This window comes from Danio rerio, chromosome 22 (genome assembly GCF_049306965.1).
Source record: "Danio rerio strain Tuebingen ecotype United States chromosome 22, GRCz12tu, whole genome shotgun sequence".
Lineage (NCBI taxonomy): Eukaryota > Metazoa > Chordata > Actinopteri > Cypriniformes > Danionidae > Danio > Danio rerio.
Window position 1 is genome coordinate 2,174,178 of NC_133197.1, and position 24,380 is coordinate 2,198,557.

A 24,380-nucleotide genomic window follows, 5' to 3' on the forward strand; every position below is an offset into this window, starting at 1 on the left:
ATATTTTCTACAGGAATTTTCACAATGTTCCTTTTGTGCATATACATTAGATTAGTCAATACTGAAGCCAAACCAGGAGCCAATCTAACAAAATTATTTACGATAACGGTCCAAAAATTAGCCCCCCATTGAATTCTTTTCCTTTTTATAAATATTTTCCAATGTTAACCAGAGCAAGGACATTTTCACAGTATGTCTGATAATGTATTTTCTTCTGGAGAAAGCCTAATTTGTTTTATTTTGACTAGAATCAAAGCAGTTTTTAATTTTTTTAAGAACCACTTTCTACAGAACAAACCATCGTTATACAATGACTTGCCTAATTACCCTTACCTGCCTCCTTAACCTAATTGACCTAGTAAAGCCTTTAAATGGCACTTTAAGCTGTATAGGAGTGTCTTGAAGAATATCTAGTCAAATATTATTTACTGTCATCATGACAAAGATAAAATAAATCAGTTATTAGAGATGAGTTAATAAAACTATTATGATTAAAAATGTGTTGAAAATAATCTTTTCTCTGCCAAACAGAAATTAGGAAAAAAATAAACAGTGATAATAATTCTGACTTTAACTGTATGTTGGAGAAAAATATTAAATAAAATAAATAAAGAGCAAAATTCAAGAGAAACAAAAAAATATATAACTTCTTTTTTAATGTTGTGGTTTGTATTTTTCCCCCAGATATTTTGCATGAATTGTAATATAATAACTTTCTATTTCTAAAGATGTTCAGTAACTCAAATGTTATTTTACATTGTGTATTTTGGGCACCACTTGACAGTAAAGACACCAGCCTGATACAGGTTACCTGTACTGCACCGAACTGCGCAGTTGAAGCAAGGCATATGAATGAAATTGATTCTAGACTACTTTGAGGGATGTAAACAAAAGCAATGGTCCCAACGTATTCCTGATTCATATTTTTAATTTCTGTAGCTTCCGAGAATTTAGAGAGCCACATGTTAATAAATAAATGTTATCATAGCTGTTTTAACATCAAGTTATGATTGAATTACCTCTTGCTACAGTTATGGGATAGTTTGAATACAAGAAGGAAAAGTTAATTGGCCAATGACATGACCACGTTGAAATGGTCTATTCTCTAATTAAATTATTAATACAAAAGGAACCTTATGAAATTGAAAATATTCACATAAAGCTTATACTTGAAGTTTATCGGTGACTGAAGAACCATAAAGCCCATTGTTTTGGATTATCAGTAGTGTTTGGCTCGCATTTGTTTATATGCCTTTTCTCCCGCATCGCCGTAATGACGTCATCACTGACGCGTTCATTCAGCGTCGAGTCTTCAGAGCTGAGGTGAGTCGTTGTCGCTTTTCCTCGTGTTTACACAACAATAAAACACACTTTACAGTTTATTAAAGCGACAATCTGCGACTAGTTTCTGCATTGAGTTCACCTCTATCTGTGTGTCTGCTGACCAAAACAATACAGCAGGTAGAGAGGAGCTCTAAAAGCACAATATGAGTAAATCTGTGCTTTTCTGTGTTTTTTGGTAATATTTAAAAGTATGATTTGTCATGTGTGATGGGAATCAACCGCGACAAATATATTAATTTTGATGCAGAAAACTATATATTAGTGTGTGGAGCTCTCTATTTTCTAAAGGGTTTTAGGGTTTCTTAATTTCTGTGTATTCAGTGCTACTGCTTGTATAGTCTTTACCTAGATATATTAACGCAACTGTCTATATATTTTTATGACAACAGTAGTAATAAGTTCATATTGCAAACACCCAGTAGATGAAAAGAGCTGATCTGCTGATCCTGAAAATCTGATATTCATTAATATTTCCAGAGCTGCTGAAATCCTTTTCATTTCATGTCAGTAGTTCCTGTTTTTCCTTCCTTCTTTATACTGATGTTAACCACATTAAGTTAATTTCATTGGTGACAGCTGATTTTGAGCAAATTACTTATAATAATTAAAGGATTATTTCCTCAATCAGTGTAAATGAATCAGATTTCTCTGTTTATTCTCCTGAAGCTCTGCCGCCATCAGTGAAAGACAAAGACAGAGTTTATTGAAGGACAGTGAGAAGATGAGTGATCCAGAACCCTGCAGAATTAAACAGGAAGACACTGAAGAACTAATAGGTTTGTGTTTGTTTATTACTGTATGTTCCACCCAGTTAGTCCAACGACGGTGTCCGCTGGTGGATGAAGGTTCACTGCATGTTCGGTCTTTCCAGTGCACAGTGTTGATTTACTTTAAACTTAACACATATCTGACTCAAATTTTAGTATGAGGTGGTTTAGAATATTAATATATTTATCCTTGTTTTATCTGACTCCATTTATAAAACATCGATAAGATTATTTTGTTTCCTTTAATATTATTTTAGATTATGATTGAATATTCTCTTTGATTCGTTATTGTATATTATTCTCATTTATTCAGATTCCTATAGCATCCTGAGTCTTGTACCGGCCGAGTATACAATCTCTTAAACACAAGCTTGGTCATTTAACAGAGGCGATTAACCGCTCTCCTAAAAAGGCAGAACCCTACTTACTCAATTTAGGAGATTTTACGTGGTCCTCATAGATCTGTTATCTACTGAATCAAGACAAACTATTTTAGTCATATAGTATAAGTTTGTAGATGAAGGCCTAACTTACCAACATTTAGATTGGTCTCAACAATAGTTTGTTGTTCTAAATAGAAAACCCATTATTGGCCTTTTACAGTCTAAGTGTACTTGAATTAATGCCAATATGTTAATCGGACCTCTAAGAATAACGTATAGCGTGCCACACTGCTCCGTCTAACATGTCTTAGTCCATTACTAACCTGTAAAGAGACTTGTGGTGCTATGGACTTAACGTAATCTACTAGATATAACAAAACAAACTCTGTTTGAATAATTCAAAACATAACAATTTATTAGCCAGGTAAATGTATTATGCCAATTCATTCAGTCAATTCATAAAAGATCAATACAAGACATCAAATTCTCAAAGATAAATCCAAGATTAAAAGATGCATACCTGACTTCAAAATATACATAACATGGAGCGTTAGAGCTGAACGTTATGGGCTGATCTGAGTAGCAGAATCGATCAAAACGTTTTAGAAACCTTCCCTTAAGTAGTAAATTCAGGAATCCCCTCAAGGAAAGGGGTGTGTGAATAACAAAAGGCTTTTGCATTTAGTGAAAGAGTTTCTGCCTGTAGGAAAGGCACACCCTTCACAGTGGTTCAAAATATACCTGAAGTTATATATCTATTGCTTTGATTATGTCTATTTCTGAGGGAATGAGACCGTTGTACCAGTCGCACTGAGACATTTCAAATGACATCAAACATAATAGATGATGTCACTTGGGTTGATGAACATTCAGACTTTGAAATGACCATTCTGTATGAGTAGAGGGTTGGTTTAACAAAAGGGTTTCAGGGGATTCAAATGTAAATGGAGGAATGAAGGGGAGCTGATTTTTTCCCGGATTCCCGCCTGCTGGGTTGTGTAGTCAGTTGTCTCTGTTTTTGGCTCATGTTTGAATTGTCAAAGACATCAAAATATTTGTGATATCGCAAGTCTTACGTAACATTAATCAAAAGCAAGTTGTCGTGAATAAACTGAAAAAAGCCCCCTGAGATGAAGGCAGTGGTTTTATATTTATGTAGAAAATACGATTGTTTACAAGTGTGGAGTCCCGTGAAGGAGCTCCGGATGGAAAGTTTTGTTTTGTGTTTACCTCACAGTTAAAGTTGTTGCTCGTCCGCCGGTTCCTGCCTCAATATGAGCGAGTTACAACCACTTGTACATCCCAGAAGCGTTCCGAAAGAACAAAACACCAGCGAAGACACTCGACACAGAGGAACATTAACACTTCACTGCCCCACTAGCGTTTTGGAAGTGTTAATGCAGACCAACAGAGACAGCGCGCAGCAGTATAAATGCACAGCTACGCGCGTTGCATGCGCCATTGGTTATGCTGGTCACATGACGCATACGTATAAACCAGGTTTAACGCGCTCTAACCTGGAGTTTAGACTTGCTTTAAGCTAGTGAGCTGGACTTTAGACCTGATTTCAGCTAGTCTATTGCTCAGTCTATTTTAATTACTCAAAATAACAACGCGCCCACAATGCACCTTAACACGCCTCTTTTCTAGATTGGAGCACCCATGAGTCCACAAAGTGGCGCAAATGGGTTTGCTATTTAAACAACATGGCGAAAACAGGAAAATTAAGCTTGCACTTGTCTGAAAATAGCAAAACGTCAGGGAAAACATGTCTTGAGCCTTATTGCGCTGTGTATGATAAGGCCCATTATCTTCAGCAGGTCAAAACTCTTTAATGGCAGATCGCTGCTTCTCACTCAGGGCTGTTTATGCTAATAATATACATTATATAATATATCTAAGTGTGTGTGTGTGTGTTAGAAAATTAAAGTGATATAAAAATAATCCTATAGATATACATAAGCTTGATAAAATAGTTCATACAAATAAAATAGATGTACAATATTGTGTCAGAATCCACTTTTGCTATTTTAAGGATGAACAAATTTGCTTTGCACTGTGGTGCACGGGCTTGAGCTTATTTTTTTGATGAGTTATAGGTGTGTTTTGAGAATAAACCAATCAGAGTGTCATCTTTCATTCCCTTTAAGAGCCAGTTGCGTCACGCCATAACTTATTTGCTATTTACATGGCGACTTTGTAAGTGGAAAAACTGAACGTTTCACTAGAGAGAAAACAGTTAAACAGAGCATCTGCAGTGCGAGAATAAGAGATGAGCCTGCTCATTATTTACTTTCACTTTCACTCTCGTGGATAGGGAAACGTGTTATACGCACAGACATCCATTAGCCTGTGCATAATTAATTTAGTTTGTTAAGCACAAAGATTAGCTTCAAAACTATTTCTAAATTAAGTTCTAATTTCCAGCAAACGAATAAATGAACCATCACTCAGTGATGCAATGTCAGACACAATGCACTCAAATGGAGCGAGTGACGTCACTGTGAGGGTTAGGTGATCCCATTAAAAAGCATTGGATCCAGGTCTGCATTCAGACCCCTCTCCAATTTAGATGAGAACGAGGAAACAATGGTCTTTGAGCCTCTAGGTATGCACATTTATTTGATTATGCCTAGATATGCACCTTTGACTTTGACAACCCCAGACAGTGCATATAACTTTTAGGTCAGACTTGTAATATCACTTATTTGACCCCTTACACATCTCAGCCAAACACACAAATGCTCTTATTCGTGATTATTTGACTGTATAGATAAAAACTAGACTCTTAAACAACTTGTTTACTTAATTTTCAGATGTGATGGTGAAGGAGGAGAGTGAAGAACTGAGTGAAGATGAGGAGAAACATCATGTCAAAAGTGAAAGTGAAACTCAATTGAAGATCGAACATAGTATTTTAATGGAGGGAACAGCTGGAAAAGGTTTCACCTGCACTCAGTGTGGAAAGAGCTTGAAGAGCAAACATGATGTCCACCTTCATATGATGATCCACACTGGAGAGAAACCTTACACGTGTTCACACTGCGACATGAGATTCAATCGTTTGGGAAACCTGAAAAGACATGAGATGATCCACACTGGAGAGAAATCACACAGGTGTGATCAGTGCGGCAAAACATTTTTTATTTTTTCAAAGCTGAAGGATCATCTTAGAGTTCATACAAACGAGAGGCCCTATTCATGTTCTGAGTGTGGAAAGAGTTATACGGTGCTGTCAAATTTGAAACAACACCAGAAAACCCACACCGGTGTGAAAGAGTTTGTGTGCCTTGAGTGTGGGAGGAGTTTTATTACATCTGCAGACTTGAAACGACACCAGATGATCCACACTGGGGAGAAACCGTACATGTGTTCACACTGCGACAGGAGATTCAATCGTTTAAGAAACCTGAAAACGCATGAGATGATCCACACTGGAGAGAGACCATTCCCATGCGCTCAGTGTGGGAGGAGTTTCAGACGATCATCACACCTTAATGAACACATGCTGCTCCACACTGGAGGTCTTCAGAGCTGAAGAAACATCTTAGAGTTCATACAAAGCCGAAGCCGTAGACTATATGCTTATTTCACGCGGCCGCCATTTTAAAGAACCAAGTGTCTGTTTTTGCTTTACCCAATCGAGACCTTTTACCCGAGTCGACAGCACTTCTGGTCTTCTGTGAGAGTATAATTGCTGTGTTGTACTGTAAGGCAGATAATCGGCCACCGAACTCTACAAGAGTGTGCAGCCCTTTTGCTATAAAACTGCAAACTATCTTCAGTAAATTTGCATCATTTTTTTTTTCTGTTGATTCTCCGACTCTTGAGTCTTCTCTTGATCTGACACATCAGGGTAGAGATCTGCACGGGACTAAATTTTGAATCCCGCCCGCACCCGCCAGGTTTTAGCCCAAACCCGACCGCTCCCGCTTATATTAAGCATTTGTTGTCCCGCTGCCCGCTGCGCCCGATTCCGCTAAAGAGCGGGGTGGAGAACAAAACCGAAAATCACCCAGCTATACAGTCCAGACAGCCTACAACAAGCTGTCTGTATAAACACACACACACACAGCACCAAGCACACACACACAGACAAAGCTCTCTCTCTCTTTTATTCGCGCATGCGAGCACTAACACACGCACACACACACACACACACACACCTACACACCTACCTCTCATTTGCGCGTGCGCACACATACACGCACACACACACACACACACACACACACACACACACATAGCAACAAACAAGCTAAACACAGCATCGCGCTATTTCATTTACACACATACCTACGCGTGGTCGCTCGGGAGTCGGGAGCGATATTGCTAGACAGCCCGCTCCCGTCCCAAATTAAACCCGTTACAGACCGCTCCCGCCATTTATTCAGAAATTTATTCCATTATATTAATGCAGACCTCTACATCAGGGGTTTTGATTTAAACTGATAATTTCCAATGACTCTTTTTCCACTTGTGATCTGGATCTGTTATTCATAACTCAAACCTGGCTTTCTGTTGGGGATTTAAGCCCTTTCTCTAAACTAGGGGTGTCCAAACTTTGTCCTGGAGGGCAGATTTTAGCTCCAACTTGCCTCAACACAACTGAAAGGATGTTTCTAGAAAGCCTTGTAAGAGCTTGATTAGCTAGCCCAGGAGTGTCTGATTGGAGTTAGAACTAACCTTTGCAGGACACCGGCCCTCCAGGACCGAGTTTGGACACCCCTGCTTTAAAATGTTGCCGCCTAATTGTTTGTTTTTGAATACTCCTCGTCGGATTGGCTGAGGTGGATGCTTGGTCTTCATCTACAAAGGCGTCTTTTCCTGCCGTCTTGTTCCTTCAGCTTTGTCTCTATTTCAGAGGTTGCCACAGAGGAATGAACCTCCAATTACATATGTTTTAAGCAGTAGATGCCCTTCTAGCTGCAACCCAGTACTGGGAAACACCCATACACACTCATTCACACACACACACTCATACACTACGGCCAATTTAGTTCATCAATTCCCCTATAGCGCATGTGTTTGGACTGTGGGGGAGACCGGAGCACCCTGAGGAAACCCACGCCAACATGGGGAGAACATGCAAACTCCACACAGATATGCCAACTAACCCAGCCAGGACTCGAACAAGCGACTTTCTTGCTGTGAGGTGACAGTGCTAACCACTAAGCCACCTTGTCGCCCTCACATGTGATCAGTGTTATTAATAAAATGTAAAATATCATAATACTCCACTACGCCACTGTATTTCAACACTGTTTATTATGGTGGTACTTGGAGAGACTATTTTTTTTAGAGGTGGTACTTAATGAAAAAAAGTTTGAGAACCACAGCTCTAGGGTATTGAAATCTATCCCAAAGGCATTTCTAATGATGGTTAGTAATGTGGTTACCAACATCAATGACACACTTCATCTGCCTGATTTGGTGATAAATGGACAAGATTTTATTCAGAGTGAAACGCCTAATACAATAATAAGATCAATATTAACCCAAGATAAATTTCCAACACAAGCCAATAGAAACAACGTGTCTTTTCTTTTTTTGAAAATCAAGAACAATGTCTCTTTCCTTCCCAATAACTCGCAAAGCTAATGAAGTACATATTAAAATATTCAATATTTACCCATATTCAGAGTTTTAATTTGATCACAATAGTTGGACATTCTGTGAGGCTGACATTGAGACGACTGCACATTTATTTTTTTGAATGTTTATTTAGCAGAACCTTTTGGTCTGATTGATTTGAGTGGTTAAAGGTTTCTCTCAAGTTGTCCTCCCAGTTTTATAAAAATGAAATTTCCTTTGGTTTATTAGGGAAAGATGCTAATATTCAATTTGTTTTGAACAATATTCTAATTTTGGGGATATTTTATATTAATAAATGCAAGTGCCCTAAAACAAAAACACCGTTCTTAGTTTTCCAAAAGGAAGTGTGGTTATACTGTAAATGTTTAAAGTTGTTACAATCAAAATGTGGAAGGCTGTTTAGTTTATTTAAAACATTTTAATTTATAGAAGACTCGGTAGTGTGAATGCTTTTTTTCGTGTTTGTGTGCCTACTCTATGGTTTAAGTGTATCTTTTTGTATTATTATTTTATTAATTCGATTAAATAAATTTTCCAGAGATGGGTTGCGGCTGGAAAGGCATCCGCTGTGTAAAAACTTGCTGGATAAGTTGGTGGTTCATTCCACTGTGGTGAACCCAGATTAATAAACAGACTAAAGCCGACAAGAAAATGAATGAATGAATGAATAAATAAACTCCTCCCCGAACTCTCCCCTGTGCTGTATCCTGCTCTCTGATTGGCTGTTGGTCACCGTAGACAGGTCCAGATTATTATTATTTTTTATTTATTTATTTTTTGTACTTTTTTGATTATTTCAAGTCTCACGTTTATCATCGAATGGAAATAAGACCAACATGCCTCTGCTTTTTTTTTTTTTTTTTTTAGTCTTGTTTTTTTTTCCCAACATGCCTGTTTTTTTTTTGTTTGTTTTTTTTTTATTGTATTTTAACAATACAAACATATTAATCATAACAATGGATGACAACAAGTACAAAGGTAAATAAAAAAAGAAAAAAGAAAAAACAACTGAGTACAGAGGCAAATTATCAAATTAAACGATATTCATAAAGTCTAAATAAAATTTCACAGTTTTAACACTTTTTTTTGCTGTAAACATTTTGTAGAGTAGTTATTAAACAGTTTAAGTCACAGAGAAAATTCTGCAGCTTAGGTACTGATAAAGAAAATTTACATTTATGAATATAATATTTACCCAATAAAATAAATAAATTACCTATAAATTCTATGTCATGTTTTTCATGATAAAAGTAACAAATTATATCACACATGGAAAAATTAATGTTAAACTTACATTTTGATGAAAAATAAACAGATAAATCAGACCAAAACATATTAACATGTGGGCATTTGGCAAAAAGATGATCAATTGATTCGATGCTTGATTTACAAAAGACACAATTTGAATTAGAATTACCAAATTTAGAAACAATCTCATTTGTGGGGTAAATATTGTGTAAAACTTATAAATGTAGTTCTTTAACTTTGTTGGGAACACACAATTTGTAAGGTAAGAGCCAAGCTTTTTTCCACAGGTCCAGATTATTAGCACTTCAAGTATTTCGCGGGTGTCGCAGCACATTGTTCATTCTCTCTAATCACGTTATTGATTATTCACACCGCGTGATTGTCGCTTGCATGATTAGAGCACTGATTAGCCTCAAATTTGGGCTTTTGTCTGTGATTTCACAAAAGTGAAAGCCTCTGCGTGATGACGTCAGCGCTGACGCGTTCATCCAGCGTCGAGTCTTCAGAGCTGAGGTGAGTCGTTGACGCTTTTTCTCGTGTTTACACAACAATAAAACACACTTTACAGTTTATTAAAGCGACAATCTGCGACTAGTTTCGGCATTGAGTTCACCTCTATCTGTGTGTCTGCTGACCAAAACAATACAGCAGGCGGAGAGGAGCTCTGAGAGGACAATATGAGTGAATGTGTTTGTAATATCGCCAAGTATGATCTGTTAATGACAATAATGGGAATCTACTGCAGCAGATTTATGAAGTTTAATCATGCAGAACACTTTAATAATTGGTGGTGCTTTTTGTTTTTGTGATTTCTCAGTTTCTGTACATAGATATGCTACTGCTAGAAATCTAATGACTTTATTAATATGAATATTTGCTTAATATTTAAAGTAAAAAAAAAAAAATATATATATATATATATATATATATATATATATATATATATATATATATATATATATATATATATATATTTATTATTATTATTAAAAAAATAAATCTACACTGCAAACACTCCGTATGAAGTAAGCTGAGCTGCTGGTACTGAATGGCTGTTTAATGAGTGTTTACAGTCTGAGGCTTATCAATATTATCATCAGTTAGTATCTGTTTATCCCCTTGATGTCTTCAGGGGTCTATTCTTTGTACGTGGATTACTCCGTTTGCTGGATTTGCTTATTGACGATTTAACATGATGCAGGATCGTTTCGTTTTTCAAAACTCATCCGGGAGTTGTTGTCATAGTAACAGTTCTCGTAGCTCAAACCTGCGTAGAAGCAGGTTCATTTCATATAAACAGGATTAGATCGGGTCAGTTCAAGCAAAGGTAATACTGAAAGTATGTACAAAATGCTGATAATTTCTTTCAGTAGTTATTTACACTTTGGAAAATATTAAATATATATATATATATATACATACATACATACATACATACATACATATATATATATATATATATATATATATATATATATATATATATATATATATATATAATACTGTCACCTGGTGGTTCAAAGAAAACAATTATTGATATAAATTGTTTAGATACAAACGCGTACATGCACAATGTTTAACTTAAAAAAAAAAAAAGGATAATTTATGCAGTCATGCATGTGTTTTGATCACTAATATGCCGGTGATTGACACCTTTACTAATATCAAAATGCATTTTTGATGCAAAATGAATTTATACAGTTCCTTACACCGATTTAAAAAAGACTTGAGTAGGCCTATCCTATAATGAAGTAAATCTGCTGTAAATGTAGAACTAAATACATTAATATGCATTGAAATACATGATGAATACTCTTGACACATGAAAGTGTAAAGCCTGCAGCTCATAACAAATGTGGAAGGTTATTGCGTGTCATATTTAACACACCGTTTACTGCTAATTTGATGTAATTTTGTTCACATGGATAATTGAATATTAATCAGATGATGTCATTACGCTGCTGTGCCGTCAGCCAATCGTTGCACTGCTTATCATGATTTCGAGGATTGATAGATCAGTCCTTCACAACACACACAGCGATCTCACATCAATTCATCCAGACATTCTAATCTGCTTCACAAACTTGTTTGAAGAACTAACTTCAGAGATCAGTTATCAAGATTAACAGATCCAGGATCTGCCAAATCAGCTTAGATCATTTAAGCAAGGTACGAAGAACAGACCCCTGAACTACAAATTTCCGCATCAAGTTATTTTTGTTGTTGTCAGCTGACTGAGCAAATTACACAATCAAATATAGTACTAACTACAAGATATAACATCATACTATGGTTTATTTCATTAGTGAGTATAAATAAATCAGATTTCTCTTTTTATTCCTCTGGATCTCCATCAGTGAAGGACGAAGACAGAGTTTATTGAAGGACAGTGAGAAGATGAGTGATCCAGAACCCTGCAGAATTAAACAGGAAGAGACTGAAGAACTAATAGGTTTGTGTTTATTCATTACTCTTCAATAATGAGGCTGAAGAACAGTGAGGTTGTTCATCTTGCGTACTTCATCAGTTTATTTTTCATATTAGCTTTGTGTTTAGAATATGGGACAAAAGCAGTTTATTTTTGCAGCATCAGTAACAACAGAGACAGGTCGTTCGATTGTCTGATGAGTATAGGCTAGCACACAGTTTAAATACACTTCTTTGTCTTAACACTCCACCCAAATTCATACATTAACACACCGCCCTTAGCTTCTCCGCTGATGGTATTTTAAGTAAGTAAGTAAAGGTTTATTTATGTAGCACCTTTCCCAGACATTGAGTCACAAAGTGCTTTACAATAAGAGAAAACAAGTAAAAGAACATAATAAACATAATAAAACTAATTAAAATCCAAATACAGAAACACTAATACTGTTAATTAAAAACTTGACCAAAAAGGTGTCTTTAAATGCTTTTTAATAAGTTCAACTGCTCCCAGAGTTCTCAGTGCTAGCGGGAGAGAGTTTTCCAGAGCCGTGGGGCCACCACACAGAAGGCACGGTCACCTTTAGTCTTAAGACGAGTTCTGGGAATGGCTAAAAGGTCTTTGCCAGAAGACCTCAGAGACCGGCTGCATGAGTGACTGCTTAAAAGAAAGCTTAAATCTCTTAGCTGTCCACCACCAATAGAATCTCAGGGTCTCTTAGAGGTCTTATCCATGTCCAGTTAAGGTCTTTCCTTCCTGTTTCAAAAGTGATGACTCACAAAAAAAACACAATGCTCAACGGCAGAACAGAGAGGGCGGTGTCCGTGACACTACCCTCATCACCCGCACCCTCAGTTATATCCGCGTCTAGGGCGGCAGAATAGAGAGGGCGGCGTCCGTGACACTACCCTCATCACCCGCGCCCTTAGTTATATCCACGTCTAGGGCGGCAGAATAGAGAGGGCGGCGTCCGTGACACTACCCTCACCACCTGCACCCTCAGTTATATCCGCATCTAGGGCGGCAGAATAGAGAGGGCAACGTCCGTGACACTACCCTCATCACCCGCACCCTCAGTTATATCCGCGTCTAGGGCGGCAGAATAGAGAGGGCGGCGTCCGTGACACTACCCTCATCACCCGCGCCCTTAGTTATATCCGCGTTTAGGGCGGCAGAATAGAGAGGGCGGCGTCCGTGACACTACCCTCACCACCTGCACCCTCAGTTATATCCGCATCTAGGGCGGCAGAATAGAGAGGGCGGCATCCGTGACACTACCCTCATCACCCGTGCCGTTATATCCGCGTCTAGGGTGGCAGAATAGAGAGGGCGGCGTCCGTGACACTACCCTCATCACCCGCGCCCTTAGTTATATCCTCGTCTGGGGCTGCAGAATAGAGAGGGCTGCGTCCGCGACAGCTCCCTCGCCCCCATCAACATCACCCCCATCAACATCACCCCCCCCCCCCCCCACCCTTCACTTTAGGGTTGTGGGCGGTGTGACCGTTCTTTGCCTAGAGCGGCAGTTCAGCTTGCTCCGGCCCTAATGATCCTGAGTTACAGAACAGAACGCAGGTGTCCTTTTGGTCTTGCTTCCATAAGTGAAGTTTATTTATAAACAAATTTCGAGAGGATTACGTGCTTATGATTGTTCACAGCTGTTCCAACTTTAGATAATGACCAGGGCCAGACGGAATCTGCGGACGTTTTTTGCTATTTCTGCGGAGAAATTTGGTAAAAATTTGCGAATTTCTGCGGAATTATTTTGGGAGTATCCAGCGGAGTATCATAACCAAAACCTTAATATATTAAATAAAAAGTAATAAATTACTGAATAAAAACTGAATAAACTCAGATTTACACATTTACTCAAGTAAATAAACAGAATTAATAATGGGCTAAAAATCTGCAGAAATCTGTGGAAAATCTGCGGAATTCTGCGTTCGTAGATTCTGTGTGGGCCTACTAATGACTAAGTATCCTATTAGACAATCAACTCCCTATAAATAATGACTTTTCTCATCTCAATATCTTCGCCTTTGTAGGGATAGTTTACAGTTTAACCCAAAGAATGAGCAGTCTGGTAGATGAAGAAGAGCCGGAGTCAGAGATTTAAAAAAAATAAATCAAGTTTACTGAAGATAGTTTGCAGTTTCATTCGCAGAAGCCAGCTTCAACACTCGCAATGAGTTCCTAGGCCGCTCTGCTTACAGTTTCAACAATCGAACAATTATACTCTTTACACAAGTCCAGAAAGGGTGGGATCCAGGTAAACAGTTCTCATTGGTTACAACAGAAATAGACAATTCTAAATACATGCGTCAAAGAAACATAGTATCTACTTCCAGATATGGACGGCCTTAATGCGTGCGTCAAAGAAAGCCTTGTATCTGTCTCCAGATATGGATGGCGACCTGATGCCTAGAGGTGAGGTCGCCCTAAGTTATTAGGAGCTGATCTCAGACCTGTAAAAAGCTAAACCAGGAAAACAATAGACACAAACGACCATCTGTGTTAAAGACTCAAGGATGTTTCTTGTACGTTCAGCTGTGTTATCAGGCTGGTTCAAGACTGTTTCCATCAACAGTCTGCTGCAATATCTTGGCTACACACAGTCTGTCTCCACACAGAAAGGAATTACATTAAAATTAATTATACTCAAAAACAGATCAATCAAACAGCTATAATATTATAGGCAATATATCAGGACAACTAAAACAGCTGTCTTCTTCTCCTCTGTATTGGACCTCCAGTCATAGGAACAGATGGAGAGAGAGAGAGAGATCTCCATGACCTATGACCTGGTTTGTGTGTTTCCTGAAAACAAAGTTAAAATAGACAGGCAGCTACTAAATGCATTAGTTAAGATCAATTCACAGTTAAATACTGAGAAACATGATGATGAAAAGGATAAACGGTGGTCCATGATGAGACGGATTGGAAAGCAGAAATCCGAATCCTTCACCTTGAAGAAACCCCCCCACCCAACCCTACTTTCCCTCCTTTCAAACGGGCGACACGGTGGCCAGTGATTAGCGCTGTTGCCTCACAGCAAGAATGCTCCTGGTTTAATTCCTTTCCAAACCAGGCGACATTTCTGTGCGGAGTGTTGCTCGTTTTCCCCGTGCTCGCGTGGGTTTTCCCCGGGTCCTCAGGTTTTCTCCCACAGTTCAAAAGCAAGCACCCTAAACAATTAATCCAAAATATTTTAGCCAAGCTCTGAGTACACCTTCTCAGCATCCATATATGACACTTAGCTACAATAACCAGGAGGGGGAGTCATTGAGATCTACCTGAGCTCAAACTCCCCTCTCGCCCCGCAACGGGAGGGAGCCCAAGGCTCGAGGATCTTACAAGCTCAGGGCTCTCTCCCCCCAAACAAGCTTTATTTTCAATCATCAGCTAAGTGTGAACTCGTGAAATCTCCTCTCATTGTGACATTAATGCTGTTCTGCTAATATCTGATATTAGATATTATATTTTATTTACCAAAGCACACATACCTGATAATAATGCCATAGGTATGGGTAATAATACAATAGATAATAATAATAATACTGAAATCTCTCAAATAAGCATATAAATGAGAGTAAAGCATTTATCAAGACAATGAATTCCCCAACAATACTGACATGAAGTGTCATGAAACATGTTGAGTTTATACTATTCTTGAGTGTGTTTGACAACTTGCGCATTTCAGCCAAACACACACTCATGTTCTTATTCATGACCATCCTGACATGGCTTATGCAGTTAATAACTTAAAATGCCTCTCATTTACTTAATTCTCAGATGTGAAGGTGAAGGAGGAGAGTGAAGAACTGAGTGAAGATGAGGAGAAACATCACGTCAAAACTCGCACAAAGCCCGAACATGATTTTTCAATGGAAAGACCAGCCGTGAAAGGTTTCACCTGCACTCAGTGTGGAAAGAGTTTCACCTACCAGTCTGATCTCAAGCTTCACATGAGGATCCACACTGGAGAGAAACCCCACAAGTGTTCACACTGCCATAAGGTATTCAGTCATTCGGGAAACCTGAACGCACACAAAATGATCCACACTGGAGAGAAACCGTTCACATGTGCTCAGTGTGGGAAGAGTTTCACGCGGCAGTCACATTTATCACAACACCAGAAGATCCACACTGGGGTGAGGGAGTTCGTGTGCTTTGAGTGTGAGAAGACTTTCATTTCTGCTGGAGACTTGAGACGGCACCAGATGACTCACACTGGAGAGAAACTGTACGCGTGTTCACACTGCGACAAGAGGTTCGGACAGTTACAAATACTGAAGATACATGCGAGGATCCACACTGGAGAGAAACCGTACACCTGTACTCAGTGTGGGAAGAGCTTCACACAGTTATCAAACCTTAAACGACACCTGCTGCTGCACACTGACGGGAAAACACACGAATGTGATCAGTGAGGCTAAACATTTTGAAGAAGTCTTATTCTTTTAGAGTTTAACACACAACAAAATGTACCTTCTTGAAAACTCTACATTATTCACAAACATTAGATATCACAGTTGAATGTGTGTATGTTAATAAATCCCAATCATTTGTAAATAGGTAGGGCCACACAGAATCTGCGCACGCAGAAATCCACACATATTTTGTTCCATCATCGAGTCTGGAAATTTATATTTATTCAGCTTTTATATTATTGACTAATATGAAAATGTTCACATGATTTATTTACAGTGCCGTTTGTAAAGTAACATTGTCTTTTAGTAGATGTTATATGCTTTGTTTACAAGATAAGTGGATTTAATTGGATTTGCATTGTAAACATTAAATAAAAAAGGTGTTCTTATTTTATTTAAATTAAGTTTTTAATTACGATACCCCCCAAAATTAGTGGGGGTATTGTATAATTTTATACGAATATAGGTTTTATTAAAAATATATACCATTTTTATTTATTTTGGTAAAAAACTTTTGTATCTTGATTGTAATTACTTTAGGCAAAAATCAACTTGTTATGACTGACAGCCGTTAAACATTACCATGCTTTTTGATTGTGTTAAATGTTCAAGTGCCCAGTAAAAACTACTTCACCTCACACATGATTGAGTAAGATGTTTTTTTTTGTCTACATTTAGCGTTTTTTTTTTTTTTTTTGTGTGTAGGTAGACACGGAAGGGACGTGATGGTGCAAAAAATGATAGGTAAAAATATTTTTTATAGTTTTACCCTACTGAAAAAACTGCTTAAACCAGCCTAGGCTGGTTGGCTGGTTTTAGCTGGTCGGCCAGGCTGGTTTTAGAGGGGTTTTGGCCATTTCCAGCCTGGTCTTAGCTGGTCAGGCTGGGAGATGACGAGCTAAAACCAGCTTAACCAGCCAAGCCAGGCTGAAAGCCCAGCCAAAACCAGCTATGTCCAGCTTAAACCAGGCTGGTCAAGCTGGATTTAGCTGGTCATTTTCCAGCCTGACCAGCTAAGACCAGGCTGGAAATCTGCCTGGAAATGGCCAAAACCCCTCTTAAACCAGCCTGGCCGACCAGCTAAAACCAGCCAACCAGCCTAGGCTGGTTAAGCTGGATCGTTCAGCAGGGATAGTCAAATATGTTTTGCGTTCCCTCGCAAAACATCGACAAACACTTCATACATGACAACCCTTCTGTTTTGCTGGGATTCTTCCATATTTTACTATTAAATCCCATTATTAGGTATTTTCCCATATTTCTCTCATATGTTTAAGCTTGAAAGCATGTTGAATTTAATTTAAAAATGTCTGCATTCTCATAACATTAAAGCTGTGCGTTGTTCAGCGCCATCAATACGGCCAATATAGCTCGTTGATGGAATTTAGCTAATTTAATAGGTAATTTATCAATGTTCATTGAAAAAGAAAGACCACCAATCCTTCTTTGTTGATTTTTCCGTTGCTCCCGCATCGCCGTGATGACGTCAGCACTGACGCGTTTATACAGCGTCGAGCCTTCAGAGCTGAGGTGAGTTGTTTTCGCTTTTTCTCGTGTTTACACAACAATAAAACACACTTTACAGTTTATTAAAGCGACAATCTGCGACTAGTTTCTGCATTGAGTTCACCTCTATCTGTGTGTCTGCTGACCAAAACAATACAGCAGAGAGAGGAGCTCTGAGAGGAATATATGCATGAAGATTTTGGGTTTTTCTGTGTTAGTGTGTTTATGTCTTTATAATATCGTCAAGTATGATCTGTTAAGGACAGTAATTGGGATTATACTGTGGCAGTGAAGTTTTTATCATGCAGAACACTTTATAAGTTGGTGCATGGTGCTGTTTGTTTTTGTGATTTCTCAGTTTTTGTACATAGATATGCTACTGCTAGAAATCGAATGACTTTATTATATGAATACTGACATGATCATGTAAATAATCATATAATAAAGTCATTAGTTTAATTCAATTCAATTCAGCTTTATTTGTATAGCGCTTTTACAATGTAGATTGTGTCAAAGCAGCTTCACATAAATGGTCATAGTAACTGGAACAGTGTGGTTCAGGTTTTAGTGTTTAAGTTCAGTTCAGTTCAGTTTAGCTCAGTTCAGTGTGATTTAATCATTACTGAGAGTTCAAACACTGAAGAGCAAATTCATTGATGCGTAGCTCTACCAATCCTGAACCATGCGAGGCAGTGGCGACAGCGGAGAGGGAAAAAAACTTCACCTGATGGGAGTGAAGAAAAAAAACCTTGAGGGAACCAGACTCAGTTGGACTCAGTTTAGTAAGTATTGATATACATTGTAACTTTTCAATTGTTTAATTCATTGCAGTCACATTAAAAAAAGGTTACCACTGGGATATTAGTGAAATACTGATGCTAGCAAATATTTATTCTATGCATATATATTTTATTTCCCAAATGGAAACATACTGGTTCACTGAACAATGCACTCAAAAACAAATCTAATAAATCCTCAAACTCTTTTGAACTTCTCCCAAACACAAGAAGAAGAAAAAACATATAATGTCTTAGCTGTTTGATGATGGTACTTTCTTCTGAACAAAGAAAAACATTGAGTGCGTTGAAAGTCACTGATCCACTTCTTCAAACTCATATGTAATGTTTGAATGAAACTGCATGATGGGTTCCACGAAAAATCGTCCAAGATTAATCAGATATCATACCCTTACAACATTATGGGGGTGCTTAGATTGAGCTTAAAACTTTAGGTTTCTTAACTAATACTTCACAAAATTACTATTAGTTTGAAGTAGCCTCAAAGAACCATGTGTTCCATAAAAAAACTGACCCCCTTCCGCTTCTTCTTCTTCGTTGATTTTTATTGGCAGTTGGCGATCAACTTTATAATGCATTTCCGCCATCTACTCTTTAGGAGTGTGGATCAGAATTGAAAATTTTTTATTTATTTTTTATTTTTTCCTCTACCCCATTCCTCTTCTTCTTCTTATCTTTTTATCCCTCTATGTATCTCACCAGCGCCCTCTAGTGCCCTGTAGTTTACATTTGAAAAGTCTTTTCCTTTTATTATTCCATAAATAACCAAAAAACAAGTGACAGACATTTCATTCTGTAACAACATGTTTTTTATTGTTTAAAAAATAATAATAAACTCATAGTGTGAACACTCAGTGTGAAGTCAGCTCAACTGCTCATCCTGGATGGCTGTTTATAGTCTGGGGCTCATCAATATGTCAAATGTTTTCACTTCATTCATTACACTGATGTCCTCAGATCTACACATTTCCACATCAAGTTATTATTGCTGTTACCTGACTTGATCAAATTACATAATCACATTGTATCGCACAAGATATAACATCATAATGTGTTTATTTCCTCAATCAGTGTAAATGAATCAGATTTCTCTGTTTGTTCTCCTGAAGCTCTGCCGCCATCAGTGAAAGACAAAGACAGAGTTTATTGAAGGACAGTGAGAAGATGAGTGATCCAGAACCCTGCAGAATTAAACAGGAAGAGACTGAAGAACTAATAGGTTTGTGTTTATTCATTACTCTTCAATAATGAGGCTGAAGAACAGTGAGGTTATTCATCTTTAATCGCTTCATCAGTTGTATTTATTTTTATAAACTTTTGTGTTTCGAATATGGAACCTGCTCAAGTTAACCTTACAGCTCCAACACTGTTCTTAAATTAACATCAAATTGTAAAAGGGTGATGTGGTGGCTTGGTGGTTTACACAGCTAGAGGGTTGCTGGTTCGAGTCCCAGCTGGACCAGTTGGCATTTCTGTGTGGAGTTTGCATGCTTTCCCTGTGTTGACGTAGGTTTCCTCTGGGTGCCCCGGTTTCCCCAACAGTAGTGTATGATTGTGTATGGGTGTTTCCCAGTACTGGGTTGCAGCTGGTAGGGCATTCACTGCATAAAACATATGCTAGAATAGTTGACGGTAGGGCTGCACGAGTAATCAAAAAAAGATTGCGATCTTGATTTTTACCATACACGATCTTAATTCAGCTTTTCTACGATTCAGTAGTGGTGGGCAAAGCGAGGCTTCATGAAACACTGAAACAGTCAAAGCAAATGTGTCAAAGTTTCGAAACATTTCGAAACCCCACTCTACAGTGACACCTAGTGGTCATTTTTATGTATTGCACTGAAACAGCTTCAGCAAAGAACAGTTGAGCAAATTGAGGCATTAAACCCCACTTTGTATGCTTGAACCTTCAGGTTGTATAGTGGAGTGGTTAAAGTATTTGACTACCATGCGGGGATAGTGGGTTCGAAGCCAGGTTGATATTTTTGTTTTGAAATGCTCTTAAACCAGTTGGCTATGCTTTGCTCTTGTATCGTTTTGTTTCAACATTGGATTGATATCCAAATAAACAATTTGTGAATAAATATGTCTTGTTTTGGTCTTAAAACAAGGTTGTTGCTAGATCAGAAACTGTGGCCTGAAATTATTAAGAATTATTTATACTGTTCATTAAATTTCCCATTTATTTTATTTTATTAATGTCTACCCAAACCCAACCATCACAGTACTGTAAAAATATTAATTATTGTTTTACAGTGTTACAAAACTGATGCTATATTTAGGGCGTAACTGCAGCTGTATCCTATTTAGACTACACAAAACAGAAACATGATTAAAATACATGAAACCATGATTTCAGAATATTTGTACAAGTCGGGATTTGAACCCAAAACGTCAATTGAAGCACAATATCAGCGTGCACACGTACAGTCCACTAGGCCATATGAAACAGGATTTTCCTTGACCTTGGCAGCCAAATGGAGATTCGCCAGGTCTCAAAACGCTTTTAAGCTGACCCATGCTTTGAATCGCTTTAGTCATGTGACCAGGTGTTTCTAAACACTTAAGTCACGTGACTTGGGTGCTTCGGATCATGCTTCGGTGCAGTGTTTCGAAACACTTGCGCTTCGGGATCTCGACACTGTGTCGAAACGTCAGTTTCATGTCAGCCATCCCTACGATTCAGCCAATTATATTTTCAAGGTCAGGAGAGAAGTGTTAAGGCGGTCGCACTAGTTTTACCTTTAATATTCGTTGCTTAGCTACATGAACACCTTCGAATGGTGTTGAAAGTGTCACATACTTTATTTATAAGGTACAATTCACCCCAAAATGTAATTTCTGTTTTTAGTGTCTTTTTGTTTTTGTAGCTGCAATATCACGTGTGAGCTGACGTACTGTTTGTTTACTACAGAGAGGACAAGCGCGTGCCCATGAATGTTGTTTACTAGGGATGCTCAGAGTAACCGATTAACCGTTAACCAAAAGGGTGAGTTTGTAACCGATTAATAATATCAGTTAAACAATGAAAAAATATTATTTTATATATTTTTAAAGTTTGGCTGCATAAGGGGCCGATCACACCGAACGTGCTTTTTGTGTTGAGAGGCGCTTCTTTTGAATGGTTTAATAACGGCCACGAGTGTTTTACGCGCTGATTATGTGCCCTGCACGCTTCACATTTTGTTGTTGCACGATATGTGCGCTGGAGCGAAAAAACACGTTACTTCAGTCGCGTCTGTTTCATTCATTCATTCATTTTCTTGTTGGCTCAGTCCCTTTATTAATCCGGGGTCACCACAGCAGAATGAACCGCCAACTTATCCAGCAAGTTTTTATGCAGCGGATGACCTTCCAGCCACAAGGAAACATCCACACACTCATACACTACGGGCAATTTAGCTTACCCAATTCACCTCTATCATATCACTTTGGACTGTGGGGGAAACAGGAGCACCCGGAGGAAAGCCACGTGAATGCAGGGAGAACATGCAAACTCCACACAGAAACGCCAACTGAACCGAGGTTCGAACCAACGAACTTCTTGCTGTGAGGCGTCAGCACTACCTACTGCGCCACTGCCTCGCCCCGTCTTTTTTATTCTTCAGTCAAATGAAAGCATAGGCGGGGTTTCCTTTGAGATGGCAGGAGTGTTTGTGTTGTCAGGATGACTATGGCAAACTTTTAATGATGGAGGAGAGACTTTCAAGTCATCAAACTTACAAACTTTACTTTATCATACTGCTATTACAACATTGACAGCAACACTCGCAAACAATACGGCTCAACTGATTCAGAGGGGGATTCATGGCCCTTTAAATGTATCACCTAGGTTAAAATGTAACCTATTTACTTTATTTTCAGATGTGATGGTGGAGGAGGAGAGTGAAGATCTGAGTGAAGATGAGGAGAAACATCATGTCAAAAGTGAAACTGAAACTCAGTCAAAGACTGAAGCTGAAAATGATTTCACCTGCACTCGATGTGGAAAGAGTTTAAGCTGCAAATACACTCTCAACCTTCACATGAGGATCCACACCGGAGAGAAACCACACAGATGTGATCAGTGCAACAAAACGTTTTTGAGGCCTTCAGAGCTGACGAAGCATCTTCGAGTTCATACAAAAGAAAAGCCGTATTCATGTTCTGAGTGTGGGAAGAGTTTTGCACAGCAGTCCGTTTTAAGAAGACATCAGAAGATCCACACTGGTGTGAAAGAGTTTGTGTGCTTTGCATGTAAGAAGAGGTTTTTTAGAGCTCCAGAATTGAGACAGCACCAGAGGATTCACACCGGAGAGAAACCCTACGTGTGTACACATTGCAACAAGAGATTCAGTCGGATACAACTATTGAAAGCACACCAGATGATTCACACTGGAGAAAGACCATACACGTGTATTCAGTGTGGGAAGAGCTTCAGACACTCAACATCTCTTAATCGACACAATCTGATCCACACTGGAGAGAAAACACACCAATGTGAGCAATGCAGCAAGACATTCTTAAGACCTTTAGATCTGAAGATCCATCTTAGAGTTCATACGAAGGAGAAGAACTATTTGTGTACTTTGTGCGGAAAGAGTTTTACAACGCAGTCAACTTTAAGACTACATCAGAAGATCCACGCTGGTCTGAGAGAGTTTGTGTGCTTTGACTGCAAGAAGACTTTTATTTCATCTGGAGACTTGAAGCAACACCAGACAATTCACACTGGAGAGAGACCCTTTGTGTGTTCACACTGCGGCAAAACATTCAGACATTCAGGCCATCTGAAAACACATGAGAGGACTCACACTGGAGAGAAACCGTACACTTGTACTCAGTGTTGCAAGGGTTTCACGCGATCAACACACCTTAATAAACACATGAGGATTCACAGCTAATCACATTCTGTGGGCAATTGCTAGGGTGCTGTACTTGGTTGTTAGGGTGTGGCTAGAAAGTTATAAGGTCATTATTGATTGGCTGATTGCAACACTGGGCTCTATTTTGACTATCTAGTCGCAAAGTCTAAAGCGCATGCCGCTAAAGCATTTAGGTTGTGTCCAAATGCAGTTTTGCTATTTTAAGTACGGAGAAATTCGATCAGCGCCCTGGCGCATGGTCTAACAGGGTTGAGCTTATTCTCTTAAAGAGTTCTGGGTGTGTTTTGAGCATACCGTGCATTAAACCAATCAGAGTCTCATCTCCCATTCCTTTGTAAGAGTCAGTTGTGTCGCGCCATGGTGCTTTTGCTATTTACATGGCGACTTTGTAAGTATAAAAACTGAACGCTTCACTAGCAAGAAAACAGTTAAACAGAACATCTGCAGCGCGAGGATCAAGAACAAGCCTCCTCCATTCTGCCTCTTTACTTTCACTTTCTCTCTTTGGTGGATTGGTGCACAGTTTAGTTCCAAACCCCAAATAAACACACCTGATCAAACTGGTTGAAGCTTGTGTGAAACCTACAGGTAAGTATGTTGGAGTTGGGTTGGAACAAGACTGTGCAGGGCTGCGGCCCTCCAGGAACTAAGTTTGACCCCTGTGCGTTAAACTGACTGGAATTTTTAATAATATGTTACTGCCATGGTTCGCATATCATCACATGTGTTTGGAGTGTGGGGCAAACCGGAGCACCCAGACGAAACCCACACAACCACGGGGAGAACATGCAAACTCCACACAGAAATGCCAGCTCAAACCAGCAACCATATTCCTAAACACTGAGCCACCCTATAAGAAATAACAAGTGAAAGCAATTTAATAACTAGAATTCGGGGGCTGGTTTATGCGCAATTACAAAATAAAAGCACTTCTAATCTCATAGACAGCACTGTTGGTCCTGTATATACAAATGTATAATAATAAACATTGATCTCACAGGTGGGGTGACAGTAGGTAGC

The 24,380-nt window shown here is 38.7% G+C and overlaps 1 protein-coding gene across 1 annotated transcript; it reads left to right on the forward strand.

Annotated features, from left to right (window-relative positions):
- The first annotated feature begins 1,258 nt into the window (after positions 1-1,258).
- LOC108181079 (uncharacterized) lies at positions 1,259-23,687 on the forward strand. Its single transcript, XM_073936758.1, has 5 exons — positions 1,259-1,323; positions 2,011-2,120; positions 15,555-16,189; positions 19,609-19,714; positions 22,360-23,687. The coding sequence occupies exons 1-5, from the start codon at positions 1,274-1,276 to the stop codon at positions 23,376-23,378; spliced, it is 1,920 nt and encodes a 639-aa protein (XP_073792859.1). The 5' UTR covers positions 1,259-1,273; the 3' UTR covers positions 23,379-23,687.
- The last annotated feature ends 693 nt before the right edge of the window (positions 23,688-24,380 follow it).

Excerpts from the sequence above, each read along its gene's own strand:
- LOC108181079 (XM_073936758.1), top strand. The coding sequence starts at position 1,274 with ATGACGTCATCACTGACGCGTTCATTCAGCGTCGAGTCTTCAGAGCTG. Across the intron at positions 1,324-2,010 it reads GTCGAGTCTTCAGAGCTGAG|CTCTGCCGCCATCAGTGAAA; the intron begins GTGAGTCGTTGT and ends ATTCTCCTGAAG. Across the intron at positions 16,190-19,608 it reads AAACACACGAATGTGATCAG|GCCGCCATCAGTGAAAGACA; the intron begins TGAGGCTAAACA and ends TCCTGAAGCTCT.